The 25,662-nt window shown below is 49.3% G+C and overlaps 5 protein-coding genes across 9 annotated transcripts; all 5 read right to left on the bottom strand.

Moving 5' to 3' along the window:
- Nucleotides 1-28: 28 nt before the first annotated feature.
- LOC111080395 lies at nucleotides 29-12,393 on the bottom strand. Of its 5 annotated transcripts, none has more exons than XM_041592099.1 (19): nucleotides 12,215-12,393; nucleotides 9,741-10,147; nucleotides 8,006-8,061; nucleotides 7,692-7,924; nucleotides 7,449-7,636; nucleotides 7,058-7,153; nucleotides 6,170-6,381; nucleotides 5,800-5,956; nucleotides 4,879-5,404; nucleotides 3,449-3,740; nucleotides 3,087-3,340; nucleotides 2,074-2,517; nucleotides 1,780-2,019; nucleotides 1,561-1,698; nucleotides 1,273-1,473; nucleotides 1,014-1,199; nucleotides 786-869; nucleotides 648-713; nucleotides 29-353 (listed from the first exon to the last, which is right to left on the bottom strand). In XM_041592099.1, exons 2-19 carry the CDS (start codon nucleotides 10,072-10,074, stop codon nucleotides 245-247), a joined length of 3,816 nt encoding a protein of 1,271 aa, XP_041448033.1. In that variant the 5' UTR covers nucleotides 10,075-10,147; nucleotides 12,215-12,393; the 3' UTR covers nucleotides 29-244. The 5 variants fall into 5 exon arrangements, with proteins under 5 accessions (XP_041448033.1, XP_041448032.1, XP_041448034.1 ...); XM_041592098.1 differs by lacking the exon at nucleotides 12,215-12,393 and adding an exon at nucleotides 11,851-12,106; XM_041592100.1 differs by lacking the exon at nucleotides 12,215-12,393 and adding an exon at nucleotides 11,851-12,106 and having other exon boundaries at nucleotides 9,741-10,142.
- Nucleotides 7,943-9,247, bottom strand: LOC111080396 (NSFL1 cofactor p47). The gene has a single exon (XM_041592102.1). The coding sequence runs from the start codon at nucleotides 9,184-9,186 to the stop codon at nucleotides 8,137-8,139; it is 1,050 nt and encodes a 349-aa protein (XP_041448036.1). The 5' UTR covers nucleotides 9,187-9,247; the 3' UTR covers nucleotides 7,943-8,136.
- Nucleotides 12,394-13,152: 759 nt separating the features above from the next.
- LOC111080394 (ovochymase-1) lies at nucleotides 13,153-13,966 on the bottom strand. Its single transcript, XM_022375981.2, has 2 exons — nucleotides 13,706-13,966; nucleotides 13,153-13,647 (listed from the first exon to the last, which is right to left on the bottom strand). The coding sequence occupies exons 1-2, from the start codon at nucleotides 13,964-13,966 to the stop codon at nucleotides 13,282-13,284; spliced, it is 627 nt and encodes a 208-aa protein (XP_022231673.2). The 3' UTR covers nucleotides 13,153-13,281.
- A 63-nt stretch (nucleotides 13,967-14,029) lies between these two features.
- LOC121403899 lies at nucleotides 14,030-14,349 on the bottom strand. Its single transcript, XM_041592117.1, has one exon. It carries the CDS (start codon nucleotides 14,294-14,296, stop codon nucleotides 14,030-14,032), a length of 267 nt encoding a protein of 88 aa, XP_041448051.1. The 5' UTR covers nucleotides 14,297-14,349.
- A 656-nt stretch (nucleotides 14,350-15,005) lies between these two features.
- On the bottom strand, nucleotides 15,006-15,941 carry LOC111080392 (serine/threonine-protein phosphatase Pgam5, mitochondrial). Its single transcript, XM_022375979.2, has one exon. The coding sequence runs from the start codon at nucleotides 15,893-15,895 to the stop codon at nucleotides 15,095-15,097; it is 801 nt and encodes a 266-aa protein (XP_022231671.2). The 5' UTR covers nucleotides 15,896-15,941; the 3' UTR covers nucleotides 15,006-15,094.
- Nucleotides 15,942-25,662: the final 9,721 nt, after the last annotated feature.

The raw sequence follows: 25,662 nt of genomic DNA, 5'->3' as shown, positions 1-25,662 counted from the left end.
AGGGGGACAGAATCAGGCCTCACGGGGGTTCCAGTTATCCAGTTTTCTTTATTTATTAATGGCAGATACACCTTGTTAAATGCTTAATACATACGAGACCGTCAGTGGGTGACTCTATGGCTATCTTCTTTTTTTTTTAAGAACTATCGAGTGGCAGAAGCGAAATATAAAACAAATTGCGATGTAAGACTTAGGATTAGCACTAGAATTCGAAATTGTGTGTCGTGGGGACTCAGGCTCGGGCTCAGGGTAGATTTTGGCTCAAGTAAATGGGACTTTTCGGTGCGTCGACATCCTCGAAGACTAGATCGTCCTCGTCTTCGTTCCACCGCACAGTGCGCACGCTGAGGCCCCTGCCAGTCGGTTATCGGGGGGGTTGGTTGGCGATACGGGGAGAGAAAGTAATTTCAGAATATATAGACTTTGTCGCTGTGAACACAATAAGAATTTGTGTGTGTTTCGGTTGGTAATTTTGTCACTGGCATTCCGCACAACATCAAGATTCGATCAAATCAACAAAATCAATCACCAAAAAACCAAAAATCAAATCCAAAACAAAACAAAATAATAATACTCAAACGCAAACTCAAGACCACAAAAAACAAACATCGGCAACTGAATACTATGGTTAATAACGTTGGTAGAACCTGTTCATGCCGGGCACTGGCGGTGGTGGGGGCGGGGGAGCGCCGCGCGGAGGCGTGCGTCGGGCACTGAAAAATTACAAAAAAATCTTTGTTATTGAGGAAAAGTATTTGGGGAAGTACATCAAGGGTCTGTCTTACGCTGCTAGGTCCGCCTCTAGATGTGCTCCAGTACCGTAGGCATCGCTTTCATCAAAGTCAAACTCATCGGTACCAGTGCGTTGCCTGTGGAAAAGGTTGAATAAGTAGGTAGACATGGGTGTGGGACTCAATGACTTTGCTTATGGCTGGGTGAGAGTTGAAATGGAGCGTTGGGGGGAGCAGGCACACTCAGGGGACTGGAGCTGGGACTGGCATTGGGACACTCACACACGCTGACTCCGCTTGTTGACAATATCCTGCACTGCTCGGGCAGTCAGCGAGACCTTGCTCTTCAAACGCATCGGCGTGCGGGGCATTGGAACGGCGGCCGGAATATCTGGATTGACTCTCAATACGGGCGTTACGGGACGACGAACCATTTCGCTGCTAGCTCTATCCGCGTTGGTACTACGTCTGGCATGAAGAAGAGGGGGCACACAGAGAGAGAGAGTGAGGTGAGCCAAGGACACGCGGGGCGGACACTTACAACTTTTGCTTAGTACGGAGATTTGAGCGAGTGTCTGTCGCCTGTGACTGTGACTGTGATTGTGATTGTGATTGCGACTGTGGCTGTCGGCTGCGATGGTCGGACCGATGTTCGGGACTGGCACTGGACTGGACATTGGATCGCCACCCAATGTCATCGGGTGCCACATTAAAGTCGTACTCCTCGGTGCCCTGTCTCCGACTGTTTTTCGTTGGGGGGGTGGCGAAAGAGATCAGCTGTCAGAAGGTGAAGAGAAGGGGTAGGGGACAGTGGGGCCTACTAACTTACAGAGCAGGTGGCTTGATCTTATTTCTCGACTGCCAAACATTGAGAATCTTTCTAGTCTGACTGGTCTCGCGCTCATTGGAGGTGGCTCGACTGGGACCACTGGATGAGCCCCAATTGTCATCCTCGGGGTCGTGCCGCCTGCCGCAGTCGATGCATGGATGGAATGAGTCTGAGAGATGGCACACAATCGATGGATTCACCAAAGAGATCGATACTCACAGCTGCTGGCGGCTGCGACTGCGCACGGGCGTGTTGATGTTCGGCGAAACGTCCCGCCCGCGACTCAGCTCCCGCTCCCGACTGTGCTGATCGCGATCCAGCACCCGCTCTCGCTCCATCTCCCGCTGATTCTGCTCCTGTCGCCGTTGCGATGGTTGCTGCTGCTGCTGCTCCTGTGGCTGCCTAGTTGGAGTCGAGTCCTCGTCCAAGTCCAGTGTCTCCTCGGTGGCGGTGCGGCGTCTGTGGAGTGGCAATTATTCAGATTAATCCCATTCTGAGTGACCATCTACTTACAGCGGTGGCCTGGGCCGTGCCGTGCTGCTCGTGCTGCGCTCCCGGCTCTGCTCTCGACGGCCACTTCTGCCAGTTGCCGAGGCACTGCTCGTCCGCTGCTTCTTCCGGCCGCCCCGACTGTCGCTGCGCTGCTCCCGCTCCCTCTCCCGCTCCGGACTGCGATCGCTCCTCCGCTGCTTGGCCTTGCTGCGGGACTGCGCCGCCTGCATCACATTCAGGCGTGTTTGGATGGTGATCAGATTGAGGCCCACGGGGGTGCCAATGGCCCACAGGAGCAGCGTGAGCAGGATGAAGAAGGTGAGGCCGTTGACAAAGTCCACCATGTTGCGGCAGAGGAAGGTGCGGCTGGCGTCGAAGGTGTCGTAGAAGGGTCGGCACTTGGTGGTGGTGTCGCCCAGCTGCGATTCCATTGTGGCTCGACTGCTGGTCAAGTACGCTTTCAGGCTGAAGTGCAAAACCAAACAAAATCCAAATGGCAGCAAGCAAACAAAAAAGGGTTCACCCCGCACCCCTCTGGAGCTTCAGGGCCGTCGCCTCGTTGCATGTGTTTCGTTTCGTTTCGTTTCGTTTGTGTTGCACACGCACACAAAATGCAATCATGACACTTGGCAAACTTAATCAAACGATTACGACTTTCAATTATCTGATAAAAAGGAAAACTATGTGCAGTCATTTACCCTCCCCTGCCCGTGCCCCTGCCCCTGCCCCTGCCCCACTGTGTTTCAGTTGTTTCAGTTGTTTGAGTTGTTTGTTTCTCTGCCGGAATCGGAAAGACACAACAACAATACAACCCACAACCCACAACCCACTCGCACACCACGACCCACAATGCTGTTTGGATTGCCACAGGGGTGCACTGGGGGAGGGGGTGACCGTAACTTTCGACAGAGAATCTCTGAGAATTTGGGAGCAATTAACTCTGACCAACGTGCGTGGGTGTGTGGGAAGGGGGAATACTCCTACTCCCACTCGTATAATTTATAATTTAGTTTTGGGTGGAGGGGTTGACTTACCGGTCCGTGTAGTGACGGGTCATGTTGTGGCAAATCTCGCCGGCCTTGTTCTCCAGGTAGCCCTGGATGCTCTTTAAATGGTTGAGCGTCTGATTCACCTGCTTGGCCCAGGGATCCCGCTGCAACTCCAGCGCCGTCAGATGGTACAGTATCTCGTTCTGCAGATTCTCCAATGGCTGCAGAATCGACGCCTGCAGGCGCTTCGAACGGCTTCCCAGGGTTGTCATGCGCGATGATGTGGCCACGTCCTGAATCTGGAAAGCAAATCAAACGGGGGAGTGGTCTGTATTCAAGTCCGACCCGTAATGGAAACTAATCAGCCGCTGTCATCGCGGCGGTTAAGCGCATATGTAGCACCATACCTGTAGGGCAACTCTCTGCATTTGATCAATGAAAGTTGCCAAATCCTTTTCGGGGGTGGGCGCCCCCACGCTGCTGCGGTAGGTGGTCAGATTGAATGCGGACGTCTGCAGCATATTCTCCAATATGTTCTGGACCGATTGGGTCAGCGAGAGCAGCGTGCGCCCGGACACGGAAATTGAATCGATGGCCGTCGAAACTTTCGGGAACTGTTTCAAATCAGCTATTTTGGTGGTATTCACGAACGCATCCAATTGAAAGACATTGTACGACGCTTGATTTTGTTCGCAGCCCCTGTTTGATGGGCGACAAGTTTTCAAAAAAGAAACGTCAAAGGAATTTGCTTTGCCGGCGCATTATACTCGTAGCTTGCAGCCGCATCGAGCACGGATTTTGTGGGACTGGACCAGGAACCGCAGGCACACTATCTCGTAGCTTACATGCACACATGGGGCGGATGTGGAGGATGGGAATGGGCACACAAATTTATGCCCACTAGCCCAGCCCCAGCATCAGCCCCACTCCAGCCCGCCTGCATGCGAATTTTGTATCTGTTCAGATAATTGGAATCGTGCTTAAAATTTGCGGTTGCAAGTTCTGTGTGTGTGGGTGGTGGCTGGCTGGCTGGCTGGCTGGCTGTGTGCGTGTGTGTGGTGCGTGTTTGTGGGTGGATTGGCATTGGTATGTTCTTCGTAAAATTGAGTGCCATGTGGCTAGCAAATTTCATTGGGCTTTCAAAACTTTGTGGCTTAGGTTCTCTCCGACTGCCGCCTGACAGGCCTGGGCTGGGCTGGCCCTGGGCTCTGGGGATGGATGGGATTTGAAGCAGAATAACTTTTGTAGTCTGCAGAGAGTGCGTTGTGGTTGCAGGGCTGTGCGAGTTGGTCAGTGACAAGTTTTGGCTTGCGTGGTATTGGCAAAAGAAAACTTATAAGTGGTTGGGGAGAGACAAGGCGAGGCGAGGCGGAGAGGCTTGCAATAAACACAGAAACGGGTAATCACAGTGGAATCGCTTAAGAGGGTCTCTGACAGTCATTTGATTAGCACTCAAGGAGTGCTAAGTGCTGCCAGTGTGTCCCGTATTGAGCGAGCAGTGTGCACCTATGAGTGGGTACACACTCAGCTTAATTGCTCGTCGAACTTTTAATCGATTCGACTGTGAAAACTTTTGTACATTATTTTTGTTGTTGTTGTATTTTTTCTCTTACAGGGCCAATGGACTCGTTCTCTGGGGACTTTTGGCGAGCGGGCAATCAAAATTACAGGCACGTACAGTATCAAAGTAATTGGATAACAAAATTCGTTACTTCAACGCTGGATTGGTTGTTGTTGGTTGTTTGGTTGGTTGGTTATTGGGCTGCTCTACCTGGGAACGGGAACTCTAAGTACACATACAGATTAGTGGGCGGGGCACGTGAAGATCGCGACTCACCTGAGGGCGGCGCCGAGGCTGACATTCACCACGGACCGATTGACGCCGGCCGGTCGCAGCAGCTCCCCAATGATGCCCGTCTGGGGCTCGCGGGCATACACATAGCCGGGCTTGTCGAATAGCTTACCCAGCATATCGTAGTCCTTGTCGTAGAGCGAGCGGCAGAGGAAGACCTCCGTGTTGCCGCCGACGGCCAGCGAGAAGACACCGTAGAAGGTGAGGGCGACGCTGGCGAGGCAGATGATCAGCACGGCCACGAAGAAGACCACGCCGGACTTGGTGTTCGATTCGCAGAGGAAGCAGCAGTAGGACATCAGCATGAAGAGCATCACCCAGACGATCACCATGGCGGCTATCCAGCCCATGCTCCAGTACATGTCCGCCCACTCCTTAAGCTCATTGTAGGCCGGCTGCATCGAGGGCCAGGTGCCCTCCAGTCGCTTCAGCACCACATTGATGGCCGACGTCAGCTGCTGTGCGTTCGCCGTTGTCCTGTGACGAATGCTCGACAATTGCTCCAGAGTATCTGTTGGAAAGTTTGTGTGTATATTCAATTAGCATCCATAAGCCACAACCAGGCGACACTAATTAATATTGAGCTGTGCTGTGCTGCCGCTTTGTTTCGGAAATTGCATTACCAGATTCATGGGCTTACTGCTATGTGGGTGGAATGTGGGATGAATGGATGGATGAAAGGATGTGTGCCATTGATTGAGTTGTACATTTAAATTGAGGCCATAATCAAGTTTGGGACTTGGACAATGTGCAACGTGGGGATTTGTGCGGCGTCGCACAGCTAGCAACTAAGTTAAAATTATTTGGGATACTGCATGGAGTGAAGTAAATCATTCTGCTAGCATTTACTTATCTTTATCTTTATCTGTATATTTTATTTGATTCTATTTTGATTGCTGTACTCACAGTTCCGCTCATATGCCGTGTCATGTTTAACTTGTTGCGGGAAATTGCTGAAAATGGAACGTGACACGCCAACTTCCGATGTCAGGTTTTTGACAGTGGCACCAAATTCAATTTCGCCCAAGTAGCGCATTCGGAAGATGCTCTGGTCCTCTTGCAGCTGACAAATTGTCAACGTTTTCGTTGCGTTGTGTCCAGGAAATGAGAAATGGCGTGGCAAAATTAGAAGAAGAAAAACACAGCCAGAGAGTGAAAGGAGAGCGATGAGAACGTTGGCAAAGTAAGAGCAGAGAATTATTTAAACCCTTAAGACAAAGGGAGAGAGAGAGAGAGAGAGAGAGAGAGAGAGAGAGGGGAGAGAGAGAGAACTTACAGTTTTCAGGGCATCGACGACGCCGTTCTCCTCGAAGCTGCGTATACGCAATGTGTCGCAGAGCGGCCTGTCCCGGTACGTGCACTGCCGCTGCAGCACGGACAATTGTATCTGCAGCTCCTCCATGCGTGCCGCCGCCTCCTGGGAGAGCTTCAGGGCCCGGCCGACAGTCTCCTGCAGCATGAGGACGCGATAGATGAGCTCCGCGTTCGCTGGTCGCAGCGACAAATGCACGAAAATATTATTATTTCGACTATTATTATGGGATATTTATTCGGCCACGAGTCGGGAGTGGGGAGTCGGGAGTGTCGGCAGTGTCGGCAGTCGGGATCAAAGGAGACTGATTCTAAATTGCACATTGTGTTCGAAGGCAAACATAATGGAGCTGTCGTCTTGCCATTTGTCCTGTCACGCGGCTGCAAAGCGTCTTGTGGGAGCTTAAGTGGGCTGCCGGAAACAGCTGCCTCCGTCTGCCTTCTCCCCAATCCAATCTAATCCGACCAATTGCCTTGCTTGTACAGCTTAAGCAGATGCACACGCATATATGAAGGCACATCTATCGCCTGTTTTGGCAAAAATTTAAGTCAAAGAATGGCCACAGCTTAAACGGGTTGACCCGCAACGACAAACGAAAAGGTCACCATTTCTACGCCCTCTGGGCACGAGCACTGTAATTTATTGAGCCTGGTTTATTGTCATGTTTGTGCAACACGACCGCAGCTAGGCCTCCGATGACCATGCATTGTCGTGCCACAATGAACAATGGAATTTGGGTCAAGTCCGCAGCCGGACAATCGCATTGCAATTGCAATCGGTGGAGCAGGGAAGTGGGGTAAAAGGGTAAGCGGGCAAGCGGGCAAGCGGGTAGCACTTAACCAGAATACTTACCCAGGCTAAGTGTCGTCAATGAATCATATGCCAGCTCAAGGCCAGTGTGTGCAGATATTTCCGCTTGAATTGGCTCGCCGAGGAGAACATCCACGTCTGTGGAAGAGTGCCACACGGCAAACACAGTATGCATGTATGTATGTACGCGTATCAGTATGTATTTTGGGAACACGCATAAGGAGGAGGAGGAGGAGGAGGACGGGGGGCCAAGGAGTGTACAATCACTGCCATAACTCAGAATGCAGTGCGGTAAAAGTTTTAGCATAATGCATGAATCGAAAGCTATAAATGTACTCGGGGCGGGGCAAGGCGAGGCGACACAAAGTTGGCAAACGGCGAATGGCGGAAACTTTTGTGACGCCCCTTCGCCAGGGCCAACTTCAGCACTGACCTTCCAAGTCTTTGACGACTCTCTCGACGGAAACATGAAAGCCATTATCCAGTTTGTGTTTGATCTGCAGATGCGTGTCCTTGAGGAAGACCTCCACATCGTGCACGGCTGACTTTACCATCTCGGGCGTCATCTCGATGCCCGCGGAGAGGCGGCTGTTGGCATAGAATATGCTCAGGTCGCTCAGCCTGCAAGCAGCCATGAAATCTCTCGTCGCCTGGTAACCCTTCAACCGGAACTTACGTGAGCAGCACAAAGACGATCCAGAGTGTGACCAGGCCGGCGCTCTTGCGGCACCGCAGACTCTCCTCCAGGGCCTCGTCGCGTATGTGGACGGGGGCCCTGCGTATGTGGTCCACCTCCTCCTGGGTGGAGCGGCGGCTGCAGCACCAGGCACAGGTGGCAATCAGCGGAACCAATGCCAGGATGGCAAAGATGCTCATCAGGCCAATGAAACCGGACTCGATTTTGATGGCCTAAACGAGGATGGGTTGAGAATTGAGTTTATTTGCTTGGCCACAGACACAGCACAGCGCAGAGCAGACCCATCCACTTACATTGGAGGCAAAGTCGAGCAGGCTGACATTTCTGTGCAGGACATCGCGTATGGAATCTGGAAATCGATTTGAAGGAATCTTTACTCAAATGCTACCAAAGAGGGTCTTATGTTCGCTGTCTGTATTCGTTTTTAATGCACATTCAGGTCGGAGCAGTCGCTGGCAGACTGCTGCGGCTGCTCCTCGTGCATGTGCTGGATGACGACCACATTGCAGAGATTCGCCTCGGCCAGGGTGCGGGCGTCCGTCTCCTCCAGCTGTTCGCGGGGAAAGCTCGTCATCAGCACGAAGCTGCGGCTGGAGTACTGGGGCCGAGCCAGTCGGATATAGCGGTAGAGGTCGGCCACGTTGTGGGTGGGATTGAAGCGTGCTGAGATGCGGCTGCCATCGGAGAGACGCAGCTGGACCGTGATCAGGGCCGACCGCTCGTTGAGGTTCAGCCTGCCCTCGGCATGCTGCTCCTGGCGCCTCTCCAAGGACTCGGGCGGCGAGGCAAGCGAGTCCAAGCGAGTCGAGGGATTGCCCAGGGGGCGTCCCGAGCCCAGAAACTGTTTGCGCGTGTGTCGCCTGAAGGGTTCGTTGGTGTGGTCCTGGACACTCAGCTCCAGCCGTTGGCCAAGCACAAGCATCTCCTCGGGGAAGTCGCCCCGCAGCACGGAGCGCAGAAAACGTTCGTTCTCCGGCACATCGTACAGCCTGAGCGAGCCGTCGTCCAGGGAGAAGCCCTCCGACCAGAGATGCAGCACCACAATGGTCTGCTCGCTGTCGTTTGGCTCCGTGTCCGAGTCCTGATCCGCGCTCCGCGGTGGCGGCGGATTGATCGGATGAGCGCTGCCCAGCCGGAGGCCTTGCCCCCAGACACGCATGCTGCGGATGCTGTCCACATAGGTGAGGGCCGGCGTGGAGTTCTCGATGCTGACGCGCTTCTCCGGCGGGGTTATAGTGTGGTCGGAGCTCGCGGTAAAGAATTCCTCCGGGTCATCCTCCTGCTGGCTGCCCGATTGGGGCTCTCTGTTGCTGGACGCCTCAATGGCATTGCTGCTGCCGGCGCCCGTATCCGACTCGTACGTGCCGCTGGCCCGCTCCAGGGCCCAGTCGTTGGCGGCTAGATAGTGACGGGCCACATCCTCCTGCACGCCATGCTTTTTCATAAAACTGTTCAGCTTCTGCTCATCGGACATTTGGCAATTTTGACAGGGATCCCAAAAAACATATTTTGCTGTGGCTTGCTCACTGTATCCAGGCCGCCTTTGGCCGCACCTCGAACCAAGCAGCCAGCCCACTTTCTCTCCCGAAGCCTCATGCGCATCTCTGGCCACGGATACTAGCATTAAATCGAATGCCGCTGGCCAAGGCCGATTCATGCACCATCCTTAGCATCCTTAAACTTCTCAACTGAGGTGAAGGACTCCCCACACCATCGGCACTCCCTGAATGCGATATGGCATCTCCATCCACCCTTGCGCCCTCCTAAACACACACACAAGTGCACTCGCAAAAAGATATTCGTCTAGCTGTGAATTTGGGAAACTTGAGAGGTAACACCTTAAACTGAAAGATTATCTGACTATTAAATATTGGGGAAGCGATTTGTGGATTATAGACTGGAGCATAAGTAATCCCTGGGCGATTTTCTCAACTCGATAACAGTTTTCTCCCAGTGGAGGCAAGCCACACCACACATCATATCCGTTGCGACCAACGACCATGGGGATGGTGGGGGAGCAGGACTTACCGAGCGGCAATTCTTCGGGCGTGATAAGCGATAAAAATTCACTAACGTAGGTGAATATAAATGGTCCTGGCGCTATGTCCATGCCCGGTATGCTGTATGTAAAAAATGTGGCTGGCGTTGTTGTCGGCGACGGTGTCGGTGTCGAGGTTGCTGCTGAGGCTATGCTCGTCGCTGTGGCCGCTGCGAAACTCGCCAGTGCCGCTGTGGTTGGTCCTCCCATTAGAGCTCCCACTGCTGCTGCTGATGTTGCTCCAGCTCCTGCGGCTGCTGATGATGACGAGGACATAATTGTTGTTGCGGCTGGCGGTGGCAGTGTTAGATTACGCAGGTCCATCTTCGCCGCCCTTTCGGAAATGTGTGTGTGTTTTGTGGCCAGGCCAGGCACGAGACCTCCTCCAGGCGCTGTGCTGTGAATGAATAAATATAGGAACCAGGCATATGACCATGAATATCACTCGTACACACACACACACCCATGTAACTAGTGCGGGTAGGGGGAGAGAGCACAGAGGATGTTGTAAAATATTTTTGGAATTTTATGTTCCAATTATGCATTCATATTGTACATACACACATATGTATGTAAGTCTGTATGTATGTATGTGTTTGGCCTGTGTGGCATGGCACTGGCATTGTGTGGCAGGGACATGGATGAGCCCCAGCAACTTACAAAGAATATGTGTGACATATACCAAATTAATGAGTATTGCGGCAGCCTGAGGAATTTTCCCATTATTTTTCCCGCAAATGAATTTAGTTGGTACTGTAAATTGTTTGCCCAAAAGGGCGGCCCAACTTTAAGTTGTAGTATATTACGTATACGCAACGTGCGCCTAGGCTCTGTTTCACTTGAAATTTTCTTTGGCATTGCTGGCCCCTGAATGGCGACGCCTTGAATTCAATTTTTCACTTGTTAATTCTATTAATTTTTTTATTTTATGTTTCTTTTGCTGTCTTTGCCCTTTCCCATGCTGTCAACATGCTAAAAAAAAAGTTTCTATAGAAAAGGAAGCTATACATGATATCCAATGGGTAATGACTTTCAGAGACTCTCTCTCTATCTCTCTCTCTCTGTTGCTTCTCTTTCTCTGTTTCTCTATTTCTCTATTTCTCTGTTTCTCTGTCTGCCAACAGACATCTCTCTTGGGTGCAGCTACCCAAGCCAAGAAGCCCCGCAAGTTCTGCCGGGCGAACTCAACTCATTTGTTTTCCTTGACAATACCATACCGTATGCAGCGTACCGTGCCGCTTGCCACTTGCCGCCTGCCGCCTTTATCGGCCATTCATGCTGGCCATTGGCCACTGCTAATTGCTCTGCCCTGGGATTTACACTGTCCGGCGGAATTAGAACAAACCAATGGCGCTGCCCAGCAAAAGTTAAACAGTCTTGAGACCGAAAGTGGGTCATTAAAACTCGATACCCAGCATGGTTTTTGTGTGTGTGTGTGCCTGTCTCCCCCATGTGCGATTATGTTGGCCCAATGGACACGAGTCAAGGCGCTCGAATTTGCTGGCCAAGCTCTTTTGAAGGCAACTCGATACGCAATGTGCTGAAAGGCAAGTCGCCCAAGTTGTTGTCGCCCATTATCTGGCCATTGTTGTGCTCCCTGCCATGGCTGGCTCTTTATAAAGATATTAGTTGAAGCCGTTTTATGATAGCACTCCAAGCATTATAATGCGAGGTGGCAGAGTTCAATGCATTGGGTCACACACACACATGTACATAAAGACTTTTGTGTAAGCGCTTTCGCTGCGGCTTAGAGTGGAGTTATTGGAGTGGCTTTGCTGCAGTGGCAGCACAGCTGCTACACTTGCCATCGAAGTACAGTGGAAGCAAAAAGCTATGCAAATACGGGTAGTTGGGTAATACCTATAAGGAACGCTGTGTAGCTTCCCACTTGGCGCACACTAAGAACCGAAAACTAAGACCGGAAAGTGGGCACTTCACTGTGCAGTAGGCGTCGATTATGAAGTTGGCAATTTGCATTCATCCCCTCGCCCTACAGCGACACAGGGCTATGCCATAATGAGTTAGACTTAACGCTCCAGTTTTTGCTAGTGCGCCAGATTCGATTAATTAATTAATTGCACGGTAAATGAACTTACGCACCTCGCTCGTTGGATTTCCCTTCCTAATTGATAGACTTCCAAATCGAAGCGACGTCTCTGCACTCACACTCACACACTCTCTGCTGTTACACACACACACCTGTTGCGCACTCTCTCTCTCTCTACGTTACTGGATTACGAAGTCATATTTTTAATTGAGTGTCATTTAATATCAAATGCAATTAGTTTGATATGTGAATTTGGCCAGCGAGCAGGTATTTATTTATTATTTAAATTATGGTGAAACTGATTCGTTGCTAAACAAATTCGAAATTTGAATTATTTGCATGTCGCACACCCATTCACCTTATGCGGAATTCATTAACTCTGCCATTCAATTTTCATTCACAGACACAGTCACTCACTGGATTATTTGTTGTTTATTTCAGCAAAATTAGTTGGCAAAATGATTGGCTATGCCGATGATGATGATGATCGGGTGTGTGTGGGTGTCCTAGCGCAGCGATTCGATTGACCACAAAGCTTGACAAGCGCCGTCGGCCGACTGAACGGTGAAAGGTGTTGGGCCCCAATAATCGGCAAAAGAAAACTTAGAAATTTTTCTCTGTTTTACTTTTTGCGGTGGCCGAGCAGCAAGAGGGCCGTGTGTGGTGAATTTCTACACCAAAGAGAGGCTAACCATCTATCCCACAATTAACGCAATGCATGGAATAAACATGGATGCACCTTTATCGCAAGCAAGTGAACCCTGTGAATGTATGGTAGGTTGCTTTAAACACAATCGATTCTGCCCATACCCAAGTCGAACCTTCAGAAATCCATTCCATGGCTGCAATCTTTTGGGGGAGCTAACGTTTTGGAAGTGGAACTATTAGTTGGGTCTCCTGGGCGCTGCCGAATATAGCGCTCGAGTACTAACGACCAATTTCGCAGGTTCTGTTTGTGTTGGCTGCTGCCGGCTGGCGGCTGGCGCCTTGAGCTTTGCATTAAGTAGACTTTGTTTTAAAGTTGCATGAGCTGCAAGCTCAGGGCAAACTTTTCCCCAACGTCGGAGCGGAGCAATGCAGATCTGAGCTGTGCTCACGTTGCCAGGGCCCCCACGGCATCTTCCTCAACATATTGTCAGAGCTGTCAGCCGCGGGGGGAGGGTGGTGGTGGTGGTGGCGCAACGTCAACAACGATGCAATGCCTCTGCCTCTGCCGCTGTGGCAGCTTGGGCCCGGCAGCCTGTTCTGCCTGAAATTCAATTTGCTTTTGATTTATGCACTTTCCCTGAGAATTGCACGGCAGCCTGAAAACGCTTTCAGACTTTAACTCTGAAATTTTATCAAATATAAATGATGACATCCACATCCCCTGAGGTGGTATGGACCCGGTATTTGGGTTCATTTAACTCCAGCAAACTGGCATTGTGGGTGGACTGAGCGTGGACAACTCCCAACTACGATTAAGATTGGGATCCCCATTTATATTAAATCATGATGCCGAACAATTGGGAGAGCAGCAACGCAATGAGCGTGGCAATCGGGGGGCAGGCATCGCCTGCCCCTCCAGTCAGCTTGAGGACCGTAGTCTTGATCCACTTCTCGTGGTACGAGTAATTTGTGAACTTCATGGCATTGCCGCCCTCGCACAGGTTGGAGCCGCCAATGATGCCAGCCAGCCAGTCCCTGCATATCAGAGGACCGCCCATGTCGCCGGGACAGAATTCACCGCTGGCATCGGGCTCGGCGCACAGATGGCCCCGGCTGTTGTACGATGAGACCTTTCCCTCGCAGAAGCTGTGATTGCGGATCACAACATCCAGGGAGAGGATCAGGTTCGAGTAGGGGCCGTGCTGGAGGCGAAATCGGTGGCTGCTACATTTGCGGCTAGAACTGGAGCGGCGTACGTACCGGATAGACCTGGCCCCAGCCCATGGTGATGCAGTGCATGCCCACGGTGACCCGGGAGCGGTGGCGCATCAGCATTGGCCGCACGTTGATCATGTTGCTGGGAATGCGCTTGCTCAGCTGCAGCACAGCCAGATCGTTTTCCTTGTAGCGTTTGTAGTCGGGATGCAGCACCAAGCGGTCCACGCGTCTGCACTCCTCCAGCTCATAGAAGCCCAGCCGCCGCGTGTTTCCGAACACAATCAGCAGTGCCCGCGGATTCATGGCAGCCTTGAACCAGCTGTACCAGAGCCCTGTCAATGCGTGTCCTGCTACTCAAACTTCCACTTACTCAGTGACGCAGTGGGCGGCAGTCAACACCGCCCGACTGCTGACCAGGACGCCGCTGCAGAAGTGGTTGTCGCCCCTGAATTCAATGTAGTTGAGGGTTCGTATGGAGACGATGTGCCTGACCAGAATCCCACTGTCCGGTATATGGCCGCCGGCAATTAGCATCTCGAAGGTCTTGTCGTGCAGATCGGCAACGACACCGCGTTTGGCCTCAGCGGCCGAGCTCCACAGGGAGACTCCCAAAACGAAAGCAATAATTAGCATTTCCCAAGGCAAAAGCAAAACAGAACAAAACAAAACAACACAACACAAACTCAATGTGTCAGATTTAAAGGGGGAACTCTGCTGGAAAAGCCTTTGCATTGCATTTATCCGCAGCAGCCTCCGCAGCATCCCCTGCAGCAGCCACCGCAACATCCTCTGCAGCAGCCACCGCAGCACCCACCAAGTGAACCTTCTAGCAGCTGCCACTACTTGTGAATGCCAGTTGAGTGCGACGGGAGCGCCCGCACAAATTAATTTAAAATTGTGGAGTGATGCAAATTTAATGAAACGATAGAAGCAGCCCCAGTCGCAGTCGCAGCAGCGGCACAACCGAAACCGATACCGAAACCAGAAACCAGAAACCAAAACCGAACAACATGGGGACAAGAACAATAACCAAAATTAAAGCCGCACTAATGAGCACAGAGTCAGCCCGAAAGTGTAGCGAAAATGTGGCTACATGGTGCATGGCATGGCATGGAGTAACGGTCCATGACATGACCGCTGTGGCCACTGGATGCTGCACTGGATGCTGCACTGGATGCTGCATGCCTGCCAGATGCGAACGACATCTGTGTGTAAAGTTTGATTTTGGCCAAAGTTAAAGTGGTTTTCCAGCGGGCTGTTCCGGCATGAAGTGCAGCCGCAGTTGCCTGTCCGCATTGGGCCAAATGTGCATGAAAGTCACGTTTCAGGCCGGTGAGAGCCTGTATTGGGGGGTAACTATCCGGTACACTATCCGGATGCAAATGATGTGATGTATTCGAAAATAGACATTCCACTTTGCACAGAAATGATTTAATCAGGAGTCGCCCTGGCGATGCGACGGCAGCAGCTGATCTCATCGACGGGCATGAAGCCAGAGTCGCCCATAAAGCGGAGCGATACGTGGCCCGATGGGAATACAGTCAGCCAGGTGATGGAGCCGTGGTTCAGACTGAGCCGTGTCCAGGCTTCGGGGGGCAACTGAAGGGCACGCAGCGTCACATACCGGATGACATTGGCATGGCAAACGATCAGGTGGTACGTGTCCCGCTCCTGGTCGGACGGGGCACGGTAGAAGTAGCGCTTGAAGGCGGCCTCAATGCGTGGTCCATCACGTCGAACGAAATCCTGCAGCTTCTGCGAGCTCCCTCTCTGCGGGGGATCACCCAGATACGGTGCTCCCTCTCGCAGCTCATCCGTATTGATTACTTGGCAGGAATCAAAGTCGAGCTCTTTCAGTATGATCGCCGACGTCTGCTGGGCCCGCGTCATGGTGGAGACCACCACCTGGTCCCAGCTGATGTTAAATTGCCGCAGGCGCTGCCCGGTCCACTTGGCCTGCTGTCGCCCCAGGTCCGTGAGCTGCTCGCCGCTAGTCGGCGTCTTTTTGTAATGCCCGTGCCTCACCATGATGATGTGTCGCGAGGCCTTCGACTTCTGTCCCTTGCTCACTTGGGCTGCCATCGGATTGCTTTGGTCCCAGTCGTTGGTCCAGGTGCCCTTGGACTCCCCAGTCGCACTCCCATCCCCCACACAGGTGGACCGCTGGCGACCGATTAGCCAAAAGCTCGTGGTGGGGGCCAGTGAACGGAAACGGAAACGGAGAGTGTGCATGACTTAGAGTAAACCATTTAATTTGTTCTATCTGTCAGGCAAAGTCATACAGATAACTCAGTGCTGGGATATAAGATATAACCAATCCGCTCCGGGACCGAGAGTGGATAGAGAGGATTCTCCGAAGCAGCAGACAATTATCGGCCAGGAAGTTTGGTTCTCCAGTGGCTTTTGTCGCACTCTCTGCGAGCTATTTTAAAAGTTTATGCAGATCCTTTTATCCGCCAGCCACCTACCAGTTGCCGCTCCTCCCGCTCCCGCTCCCGCGACCAGTCTTGATTAGCATTTGTTAGAGAAGTGGACTCCTGAAAAACCTTTCAGGTCTTGCCAAGTTTTGTGTCAAAGTTATTTCACCCTTGGCAGTACACTCGGCGGCAACTTTCGAGCTGTGCGCTGGCAAACTTTGCGCCCTCCACAATCAGCAGGCAAAGGGGCAAATAAGTCAGCCAGGTGATGTCTTCGAAATACTCGACCGGGTCGAGTACCCTTTTCCGATGCACATCCCATGGATCCCAGGAAAACGAGCAGCAAAGCCTATCGTGAACGGTCTCGCTGGTTAAATAACTTTTGCCAAGTTTCTGCATCATTTCATTTCAGAGTCCAGAGTCCAAAGAGGCATGTCTGGGATTCCACAAGTGGCTGCTGCCGTGTAGGGACTGAAATTCTGTTGAACGTCAGATTTGGCCTAATGAAGTTGACTGGAACTTTTGACAGGGCTGGGAGCTGGGAGCTGGCACGAGACGTCATCGATGGGTGACCACATAAAATTGAAATTAAACAAGTTTTCTGGGCAGTTTAAGCCAGAGCCCAGAGCCCAGAGCCCAGGCCCAGGCACGGGCATGTAATAACATCGTAACGTTCCAATCCTTGGGCTTTTACAAGTTCTTTTCCGTGTCGCCTTCACTCCCACTTGCAGGTACACATGCACACACATTTCATCTCCCCCTGTGTGGCCTTGTCGGAACTTTTCTTCAGGCCTGGCCGTTAAAATAAGCCACTTGAGGTTACCATAAAACAGATCTCGCATTGTGCGCTGGCTCTGTCCTAGAAATGTGCGGCTTACTGGAGCAAGGTGTTGGCCTAAATGTGTATGTGTGAATGGCAGTGGCAGTGGCTTAGGCAGTGGCTGTGTGTGTGTGTGTGCCTGAGTATGAATAGCGGGCAAGTCAATTTAAAGTTTTATTCATGTCGGAAGAGCTTCTTTGAGCAGCATAAATGCATTGAGATATATGTACGTATGGGACAGGTTTAATTTCGAATTTAATTTGCAAACTCAAAGCTGTGGAAAAAGTGTGAATTGATTTCCCACTGACTATGCGACTGTCAAAGTTTAGCAGTCACTTTGACTGAGCATCAAACTAGCTTGAGGTTTCCAAGCGATGGCTCAGCTGTGAGCGTAAAATTCACTTAAAATATTTACACTTAATTACTCTATGGCCATATCCGAATGTTTTGCCATTCTAATTAACAAAAATATTTCATTTCCAGCCATTTCACTGGGGAATTTACTTTATCCTCCTACTGCCTGCCCCTGCCCATGCCCATGGCTCTGTTCGGATCTCCAGCTCAATCTCTGCCCCGTCCAGGCCTCGGCCTAGCACTCGACTGTAGTTTATGTTTTCAATTTCAGCAACATTAAACTGAAACGAGAAGAGATATTAAATTAATAATTTCGTGCCGTCTGCCATCTGGAAACTGGGACACTGATGGAATGGGAATGGGAGGGGAAGGGCCGTTGACACCATTTCCTTTTTGAATTTGCAAACAAATTTACACGAATTTGATTATTATTATGATGGCAATTTGCAAAAATGTCATCCCTCAAGCAAGAGAAACGAACAGGCGGAAATTTCTCATTGCACAAAGTGGAGCACCAGGACGTCCACCATGCAGGCTGACCAGTGCCGGAAAGGTTCCCTGCCCCACCCACACCCACAGCCACAGTCCTAGGGTGTAGTCCTTGGCATCAATTGTCCTCCTGTGCAACGTGGAGTGGAGTGGACTGGCATCTCCTTATCTCGGTCGCCCATAATTATGGTGTACATCTTGGCTGGGCGGCCCACCCCCGTTCTTGGCATCCTGCTGCAGGATGTTCAATTTTCGCTTGCCTTTTGCGGCGCTTTGTCATTTTGATTTCCTTATTTGGATTGGTGTGTACTCCTTTCCCGCCGCCGCCGACTTTTTGCATGGCTTTAAGTGGCCCCACAGGCCCCAGTCATGACGCTGGCGCTGGCGCTATCCTGGAGCGGCTGTGACTGGGCTAGCAAATTATCTTGTGGCAAAATCAAAAGTTTTCCGCTTTCGTTGGAGGCTGGGGAAATCGTGTCAAGGACACAGAACGCTCGCGGTCCCCCTCCCCCCCATCCACTGCAGAGGCGGCAGATTCAAGAAATTATTGCGGAAACGGATAGCAGAGCCCGCAAACATTGTTTAACTTTCATTGCGGCCACCCCACCCCGTTCTCCTGCTTCTGTTCCCGCTCCTGGCTTGTGCTCAAATAAAACCCACAAAACAACGAAAACAAAAAAAAAAAAGAAAGCAAATTTCCAATGAAAGCCAAGTTTTCAGCTCTTGTTTGACCTTGCGCTTTGTGTGTGTGCTGTAATGCTGTAAGGCAGAGCACCCTCGAGGTCTTGAAGTTTACTTGGGAGCAAATATTGAATTGGCAGAGTTGAAAATTCGCCTGAATTCAGCAAATATACTCAAACTCAACTATTTGCGAATTTACAATGTGGCTGCGGAATAACAGATTATTTTCTTTGCATTTCCCATGATTTGCCAGCCAGGTTGGAGACTGACTTTCTGCTTTAAAGTAAACTACAAAGAAAATATCATTTTACTTTTTTATCACCCCCATGAATCCCGTTCCTAATGCATCTCTCAGTGCTGTGCTGTAAATCTCTTGGTATATTGCAAAAGCGACACGCTTTGAAATGAAAACAGCTTGTAGTTGCAGGGGAAAGAAATGGGACACCTACACAACGGAAACAGCCAAGATGTGGGCAGAGAGGGGACCAGGAGGGCTTACAGTACAGTACAACTTGAGCCAACACACACAACGCACAACGCACAACACACACTCATGCCACACTTAATAGCTCATACGCCCTGTTGGTCTTTTGTTGACTGCCCTCGTTTGTTTACGGTTTAGTGGATTAATTCTGGAGAGAGTACGGAATAAAAAAAAATAAAGAAAAATAAAACCGACTTTGGAAACAACAACAGCAGCAGCAGCCAGTGTTGGGGCAATTTGTTGCTGTTTTGAAGTCAAACAAATCTGCATAAGGTAAGGCCGAAAGCTGCAACAATTTATGGCCAAGGAATAACCCAGCAACAGGACCAAGTCGAGAGGGTTTCCTAATAAATTATTTATTTCCGTCTGCTCTTTTCGCTTAAGCCTGTGCGCTTGCAGTTCCTCTTGTTTGTTCGTATTTAATGTGATTGTTTTTCTAGGTTTCTAATGGAAATGCAATTAGATTGCATTTCAAAACTAATTACATTTCGACCACTTTTTGTGGTTTCTTTGATTTTTCCAAAAGTTTCAATTAAAGTGCATTCCAGAAGAGCCCTCGTCGCACTCACACCCCCGCCCACACCCACATTTTATGATTACTCATAAAACTTTCTCATTTCATGATTTTCGGTCTCTCGAAAACTTTTGTGTAATTTAATTTGTAGGCTCTTGTCGTCCCCTAGTCGAGTGGCAGCAGAAAAGGCAGCGTTTTCATCATGAAAGCTTGCAAATGAAAGCGGGGGAAAATGCATTACAACTGGTACTAAGCATGGCCATAAAATGTACATTGTACACATAAAAGAGCATATCCACAGATTGCCCTGAAGGATCAAAGGCTTTATGCATCAGCTGGCGTTCAGGGACGGGGATTTGCTGCCCCGAAAAATGCAATAAATATTCATATTTAACAATAATAATTCATCTATAGTGCCGTCTAAATCAAGCTAACAAAAGGGAATGGTCGACAAAAAGTACACGCACACGTTTATGGTCTGGCAATCGAACAATTCGTTGGGGTCTGCATCAGCCTGCACATGGTCAGGGAATGTGAACCACTGCATGCCGTTCACTGGCCTTTATGGGTGAATGGGAATTCGAGTGGTCCTTGCAACTGTTTTACTCTATGTGCGGCTAGCTATGGTTATTACTAGCCAGTTCGTTTTACTCTATTACTTCAAGCATTTCCATTCATTATACATGTGTAAAGGCGAACCAATAATCTTGTTTGATGTGAAAATTTGAGGAAAACTTTCTATGCCAAACACACTCAATCACAGGGAAAGTTTCAATGCATTTGTTCAAGCTGCCAGTGCATAGATTCCAAGTGCAATCCGTATCCATAACGCCGAAATTCGTGTAGTGTGCATCCGTGTGGGTTTGAGTGTTTTATTATCGATTGAAACATGCATGTCGATTGTAGATCTTATGCATGAGTGCGCTGCCAACGACTTGGATGTTTGGTTTTGGTGGGCTAAATATTCAGTCCTGTCAGCTGGATAATATATGTAACTAGGTACGAAAACCGAGGGTAATTCATGTCAAACGAAAACATTTAAATGGCAGGTCCGCCAACAGCAACAACACCATTCTTAAAGTGGTCTGAATATGGCGTCTTTGCGTTTAATGATCTATGCAAAATAATAGAAAAAGCAAACAACAAACTAGGGGGAAAGAGGAGAGAGAACTATGAAATGCATCTATCACAGTTTGGAGCCGCTGGAAGTGATCAGATGCGAGGATCTGGTGGATAGCGGGTATTCTGGAATAGCTGAGGAACCGAATCCCCGGGGAGGCGGCTACAGCGTAGCCCTGAGAAAAAATTTCGGGCAGCGCATGCGCGCTAGCTTCGTCGGTTTCGTTTTCTGCTATACGTACCATTCTAACCTCTGATCTGGCAGCAACATGCTTCGGCCCGTTAACGGCTACCACTCTGAGCGTTTGCCTCATCAAACATTTTTGTGCCATTCTTTGCGGCAAAAAAAAAAGTAATGTATTTGCCCCCCTTAGAGAATACCCCGAAGAAAATTGATTACAAAGGCAATAAGTTTGTTTCCTTTAATAATTTTTAATTAAGAAATCAGGAAAGGCATTGAATCATGCTACATATTCCATTTAAAGGGATGAAAATTGTTCTTCTTTATACACCCACTTCAGAGGCTTGTCTACAATAAGCCTGATCATGGAGTTGCAGCTCTGGCAACTAAATATAAGTTTATGAAAGAAATTCTCATTCAAATGAATATTCATGATTTTATTGAGCTTTAAAGCTGCCCAAAACCGTAAGTTTTAATTAGGTAACCAATAAGGGAGAATGAGAATCGGGAATGCCGCATGCCGCACATTCACATTCACACAAGCATCGTGTAATTACGTTTTACAGCAATTAAAAGTCACAAAAGTTTGGCTTAGTCAACTGTTTAAAATACTGAAATCTTGGTCGCGTCGCCATGACGGCGACCCGCTGGCCTTTCTCCTTTCTTTCCTTTTTCCTTTTTTCCCTTTCTCTTTGTCTGTCTATCTATTACGCTGCCGACATCTTCTGGCTTTTGGCCATGCCCGGGTGCCCGGGAGCCCGGGAGCCCGGCCGGAGTTGTGCAATGTCAGCTACGCCATTTAGCCTTGTCACATTATTTTGCTTATCCCCACAGCCCTGCACACTGTGCACTGTGCACTGTGTCTCTGTCCGCACTCGCTCTCCCTTGCCTGCTTCTACTCCATTTGGCCATCTTTCTGGGCTCTAATTGTTGTTGTAATCGGTGCGACGGCTCCCGCCGCCACCATCCGCAATTCATTCATTCATGGCCATCCATTTCCCGCTCTTCTGCATTCAGATTTTCGGATTCGCTGCTGCCTCTTCCTCCCCCTCCCCCTCCCCCGCAATGTCATCAGAAGCCCAGGAGTTGGTCTCCCATCTTAGGAGTCATCAGCATTATCAGACGGGCGATGTGTGTGTGTATGTGTGTCGCTGGCTGGTCGCTAGGCACTTTATTTAAGTTTTCGGTGCAGTGCGGTTCACTGGAGTCTACAGGCCGTGTGATACTCGCAGTTGAGTTCGTTTTCGGATGGGTATGTCTGTTTCCGTGACTGTGTCTGTGTCTGTGTCCGTGACTGTGTCCTCCGTGTCCATGTTTTTGCCACTTTCTGCGTTTTCCAGTGGCGCACTTTAGTACTTTGCATCGGATGTTCCATTTCCTTCTTTTCCCCCAAGGCCTACATGCACACACACACACACATATAACATATATATATGTATATCTTGATGTAGGGATCCTCTTTTTAGACATCCATTTAAACATTTAAAATGTAACCCAAAATAAATTACCAACCAAAAATGTTATCCTCGCGAATACATTAAAGTGAAAATATTCTAGAATATATTATATGTTTTTGCCTTTGGTGTGTTCATACATATATTCTTCATAGCCAAAGTGATTTTCGCTCAGTGTAGGTATAGCTAGGTATTTGCCCCTAAACAGATTTTCTAATTCGGGCAGCTACATCAGTTCGGCTTATTGAATGGGGGGTGGATGTGGATGTGGCAGGGCTAGGCAAGCAAGGACTACTGCCTCAGCACCTCCTTTGTTTCATTTGCATTCGCAGCGTACGAGTATGCGTATGCAGGCAGCCAGCAGCAGTTGATAGCCTCAATTATGCCGGTTCTACATGGCAGTTCAGTCGCTTCATCAAGATGTATAAAATATGCAAATGATTCCAGTTTCAAATTGACTAAAATTTATGTTAAGTTACTCGTCCTCGCCTCCCAGAGGCCAGGCGCCGAAGGAGTGTTGTTCCAATTGCCAACGCGTTGCATTGTCAGGCGAAACTGTTATACTACAGGCTGGGCGAAACAGTTGGCAATGGAATGGGAAACTTTTGGCAAGAAGCCCGATACTTATGCGACAGGTATTGGTGGGCATTACGATGCAGTTGGATCTTTGGATCTGTACATCTACGCGGCATCTATGTAGAAGTTACATCCATTATAAGTTAGACATCTTCTGCTATGAATATTCTACATATGGGATCTACACTGCATACCAATATCCAGGTACATGAAATTCGTTAATAGCCTCGAAAGTGACTGCATAAGGCACCAGCAGCTACAAGCTTTTCTTCTCTCTTTTATTTATTATATTTCCTTTTCTTTTACTTCTTTTTTCTGTTTCCCTTTTCTTTTGCTGTTCCCTGTTTATTCTCATGCAAATACTTCACACTTATTGCGCGTTGCTGTGGCATCCGTGACATTCTCTGGCCATTTCTGGCCACCCCCACTGCTGGGGAGTGCCAGCCATGCAGCTCTCGGCTGTCCTTGCCGTGTGTCCTGTGCATAATGCGCCCACTATAGTGATAAAGGAGCAGCAGGAAAAAAAGTACCGCCGAAGAAAAGGCGCTGGGGAGCCTTTGTTTAAGTCCACGCGAGAGCCGTGGAGACCCACCCACTCGGAGCTCTCTTTCCCACTCTCGCTGCGCCCTTCGAGGTCCCGTAACAATTTGTACGCCTCAGTGCGTGCGCATTTCTGGGCACTTAAGTTTCTATACAGCCCATGTCCCACTGCTCGCTCCCTCCTTTGCCTTTGCCTTTTCCTCTTCCTCATCCTTCAGTTCTCGAGTCAATGCTTAATTTTTGCCCTAACGAACCCTCCGCTCATCTTTTTTTCTAGTCTCTTTTTCCACTTTTCCTTTTTGTTTTCATCTACTTTTCCATTGAACATTTTATAAATTGAGACTATTTTGCATTTCTCATTAGAGGAGCGACAGGATGTCCCTACCCCACCCCTACCCCACCGCTGATGAGTGCAATTAGCAATTTGCATAATAAAACTAAGGAAATTTCATTTTTATTATAATTTTCTTGACTTTTGGTCTGCTGTTGAGTTTGTAACGGTACATCAAGTGGCAGGGAAAACAATTTTCATTACTTAATAACACTAATCAAACACAAAACCGACTCTTTCTGATAGATATATTTATAATGAAAATGTTGTCTTCATACCTCCGAGCTATGAAATGGTTTCCAAATTCAATGAAAGCGGCATTCAAATGGAAATTGGAAAGGAGTGGCACCCCCCAGCTTCCCTCATCAAGATGCCTTTGATACGAGTAGTTGCACATCACACAAATGGGATATGGGATATGGGATGCCATATTCCACATCAGATGTCAGGCCGTATGCATATTTTGGGGATGCTCGACTGCTTTGTCATGTCGGTCACGTGGCGCTCACTTTTGAATAAATTTGCGCACAGATTTGGACACATCCACAGGTTACGTTACGCTGCTCTTCAGCAGCATTCACGCCTCACACATAATGGCATAAATAATGTACATACCCATCAGATGGTGCTCCAGCAACAATGCCCCAGAACAGTGCCACAGACAGTGTCAGAAGATGCTCGTTAAGGTTAAGCAGCATAATATTCTGTAATTATGGCAACAATTTGTGCCTGCTGCTGCCACCGTCTGCTGCCAGCTGTAGCTCCTTGGCCAAAGGATTCACGTGTGACTTTCGTTCGGCTGGCGGTAATTAACCCTTGTGTTCGTTGCAACACTGCATGGGGCAACGCACTCCATCTCCATTATAATTTTAATTATAATTATTAATTTATATGCTTTATTCTTTATGGTTTTTGTTTTCTTTTTTTTTTTTTGCAGCCACACCTGCAAAAGAGCCGCCAGCAAAGAAAGGAAATCCTCTTCTATTTTGATGTTTTTCTTTTTGTTTTCTTTCCGGTTTTCATGTAATTAAATCCATTAAAAGAAAGTTTTTAATTAGTCTCATCTAGATATTATCACATTATGCGCTTCAGCAACTTAAAGCAACCTCAGGATGTGCTGCAGAAGGCTTTAATGGCGGGCAAAGGGCTCCAGCCAGATGGAGTTATAGAAAAGAGTTTATTTCTTAATAGACCATCCTTCGACTTCGATTGCCTTCAAAGGCTCTCTGCGGGCTAGAACTTTTTAGTAGATACACAAACTTTTCGTTGTTTTCCCAGACAGTTGTTGAAGTATCGTAAATGTAATTTATCCACAACTATTTCCCACTTTAATTGGAATAATTTACTTAAAGAGCAGTGGGCAGGAGTTTTTGCTCCAGTTTCCAATGCAATTTGCGGAGGGTAAAGTTGTTCTGTTCCTATTAATACAATCATTATTGCAATCAATGTAGCCGCATGCTTTGCAATTAGGGGCGTGGCACGGCACCACAGCTCGGTTTTTCAGTCACGTTCCGGCCACAACGCCACTCTGACAAAGTAAGCCAAGTTTCTCCATTTGAGCCAACTGTGTGCGCTCGGGCAGGCTGGGCCCTGCAGGGTATGGGAATGGTGATGGGAGATGGACACTGAAGATGTACTAGAGCAGCGCTGGCTGCAGCTACAGAGAGACAGACAGACAGACGGACAAGGAGACAGGAAGTGGCCGTTGCATAAAAACTTGTTAAAATTTAATAATTTATGGCCCTGGCCCAGACAGTGAGTAGCCCCGGCCTGCGACAGAAGCGGGTACGGAGGCGTTGGCGTTGGCAGTGGCGTAGAAGGTGGGCTGGGAAAGCTGAGAAAGCAAGTAATAGAAGTCAGTTTTTGCCTGGCGTTGCTGGTGGGCTGCAGCATGAAATTGGCTCAAGTTTGTCCAGCCAGCAAGCGGGACTGACAGCAGGCGGAGCGGGGGACCCGTGCTAGGGGCTGTGCTGCAATTTTTGGTGTCTGCTAAAATAGCAAAACACTTGGTCCACGCCCTCTGTTGGTTGTTTATGCAA

This window comes from Drosophila obscura, unplaced genomic scaffold, assembly GCF_018151105.1.
Source record: "Drosophila obscura isolate BZ-5 IFL unplaced genomic scaffold, ASM1815110v1 contig_17, whole genome shotgun sequence".
NCBI classification, from domain to species: domain Eukaryota; kingdom Metazoa; phylum Arthropoda; class Insecta; order Diptera; family Drosophilidae; genus Drosophila; species Drosophila obscura.
Note: the sequence above shows the minus strand (reverse complement) of the source record. Positions and strands in the feature narration are given on the sequence as shown.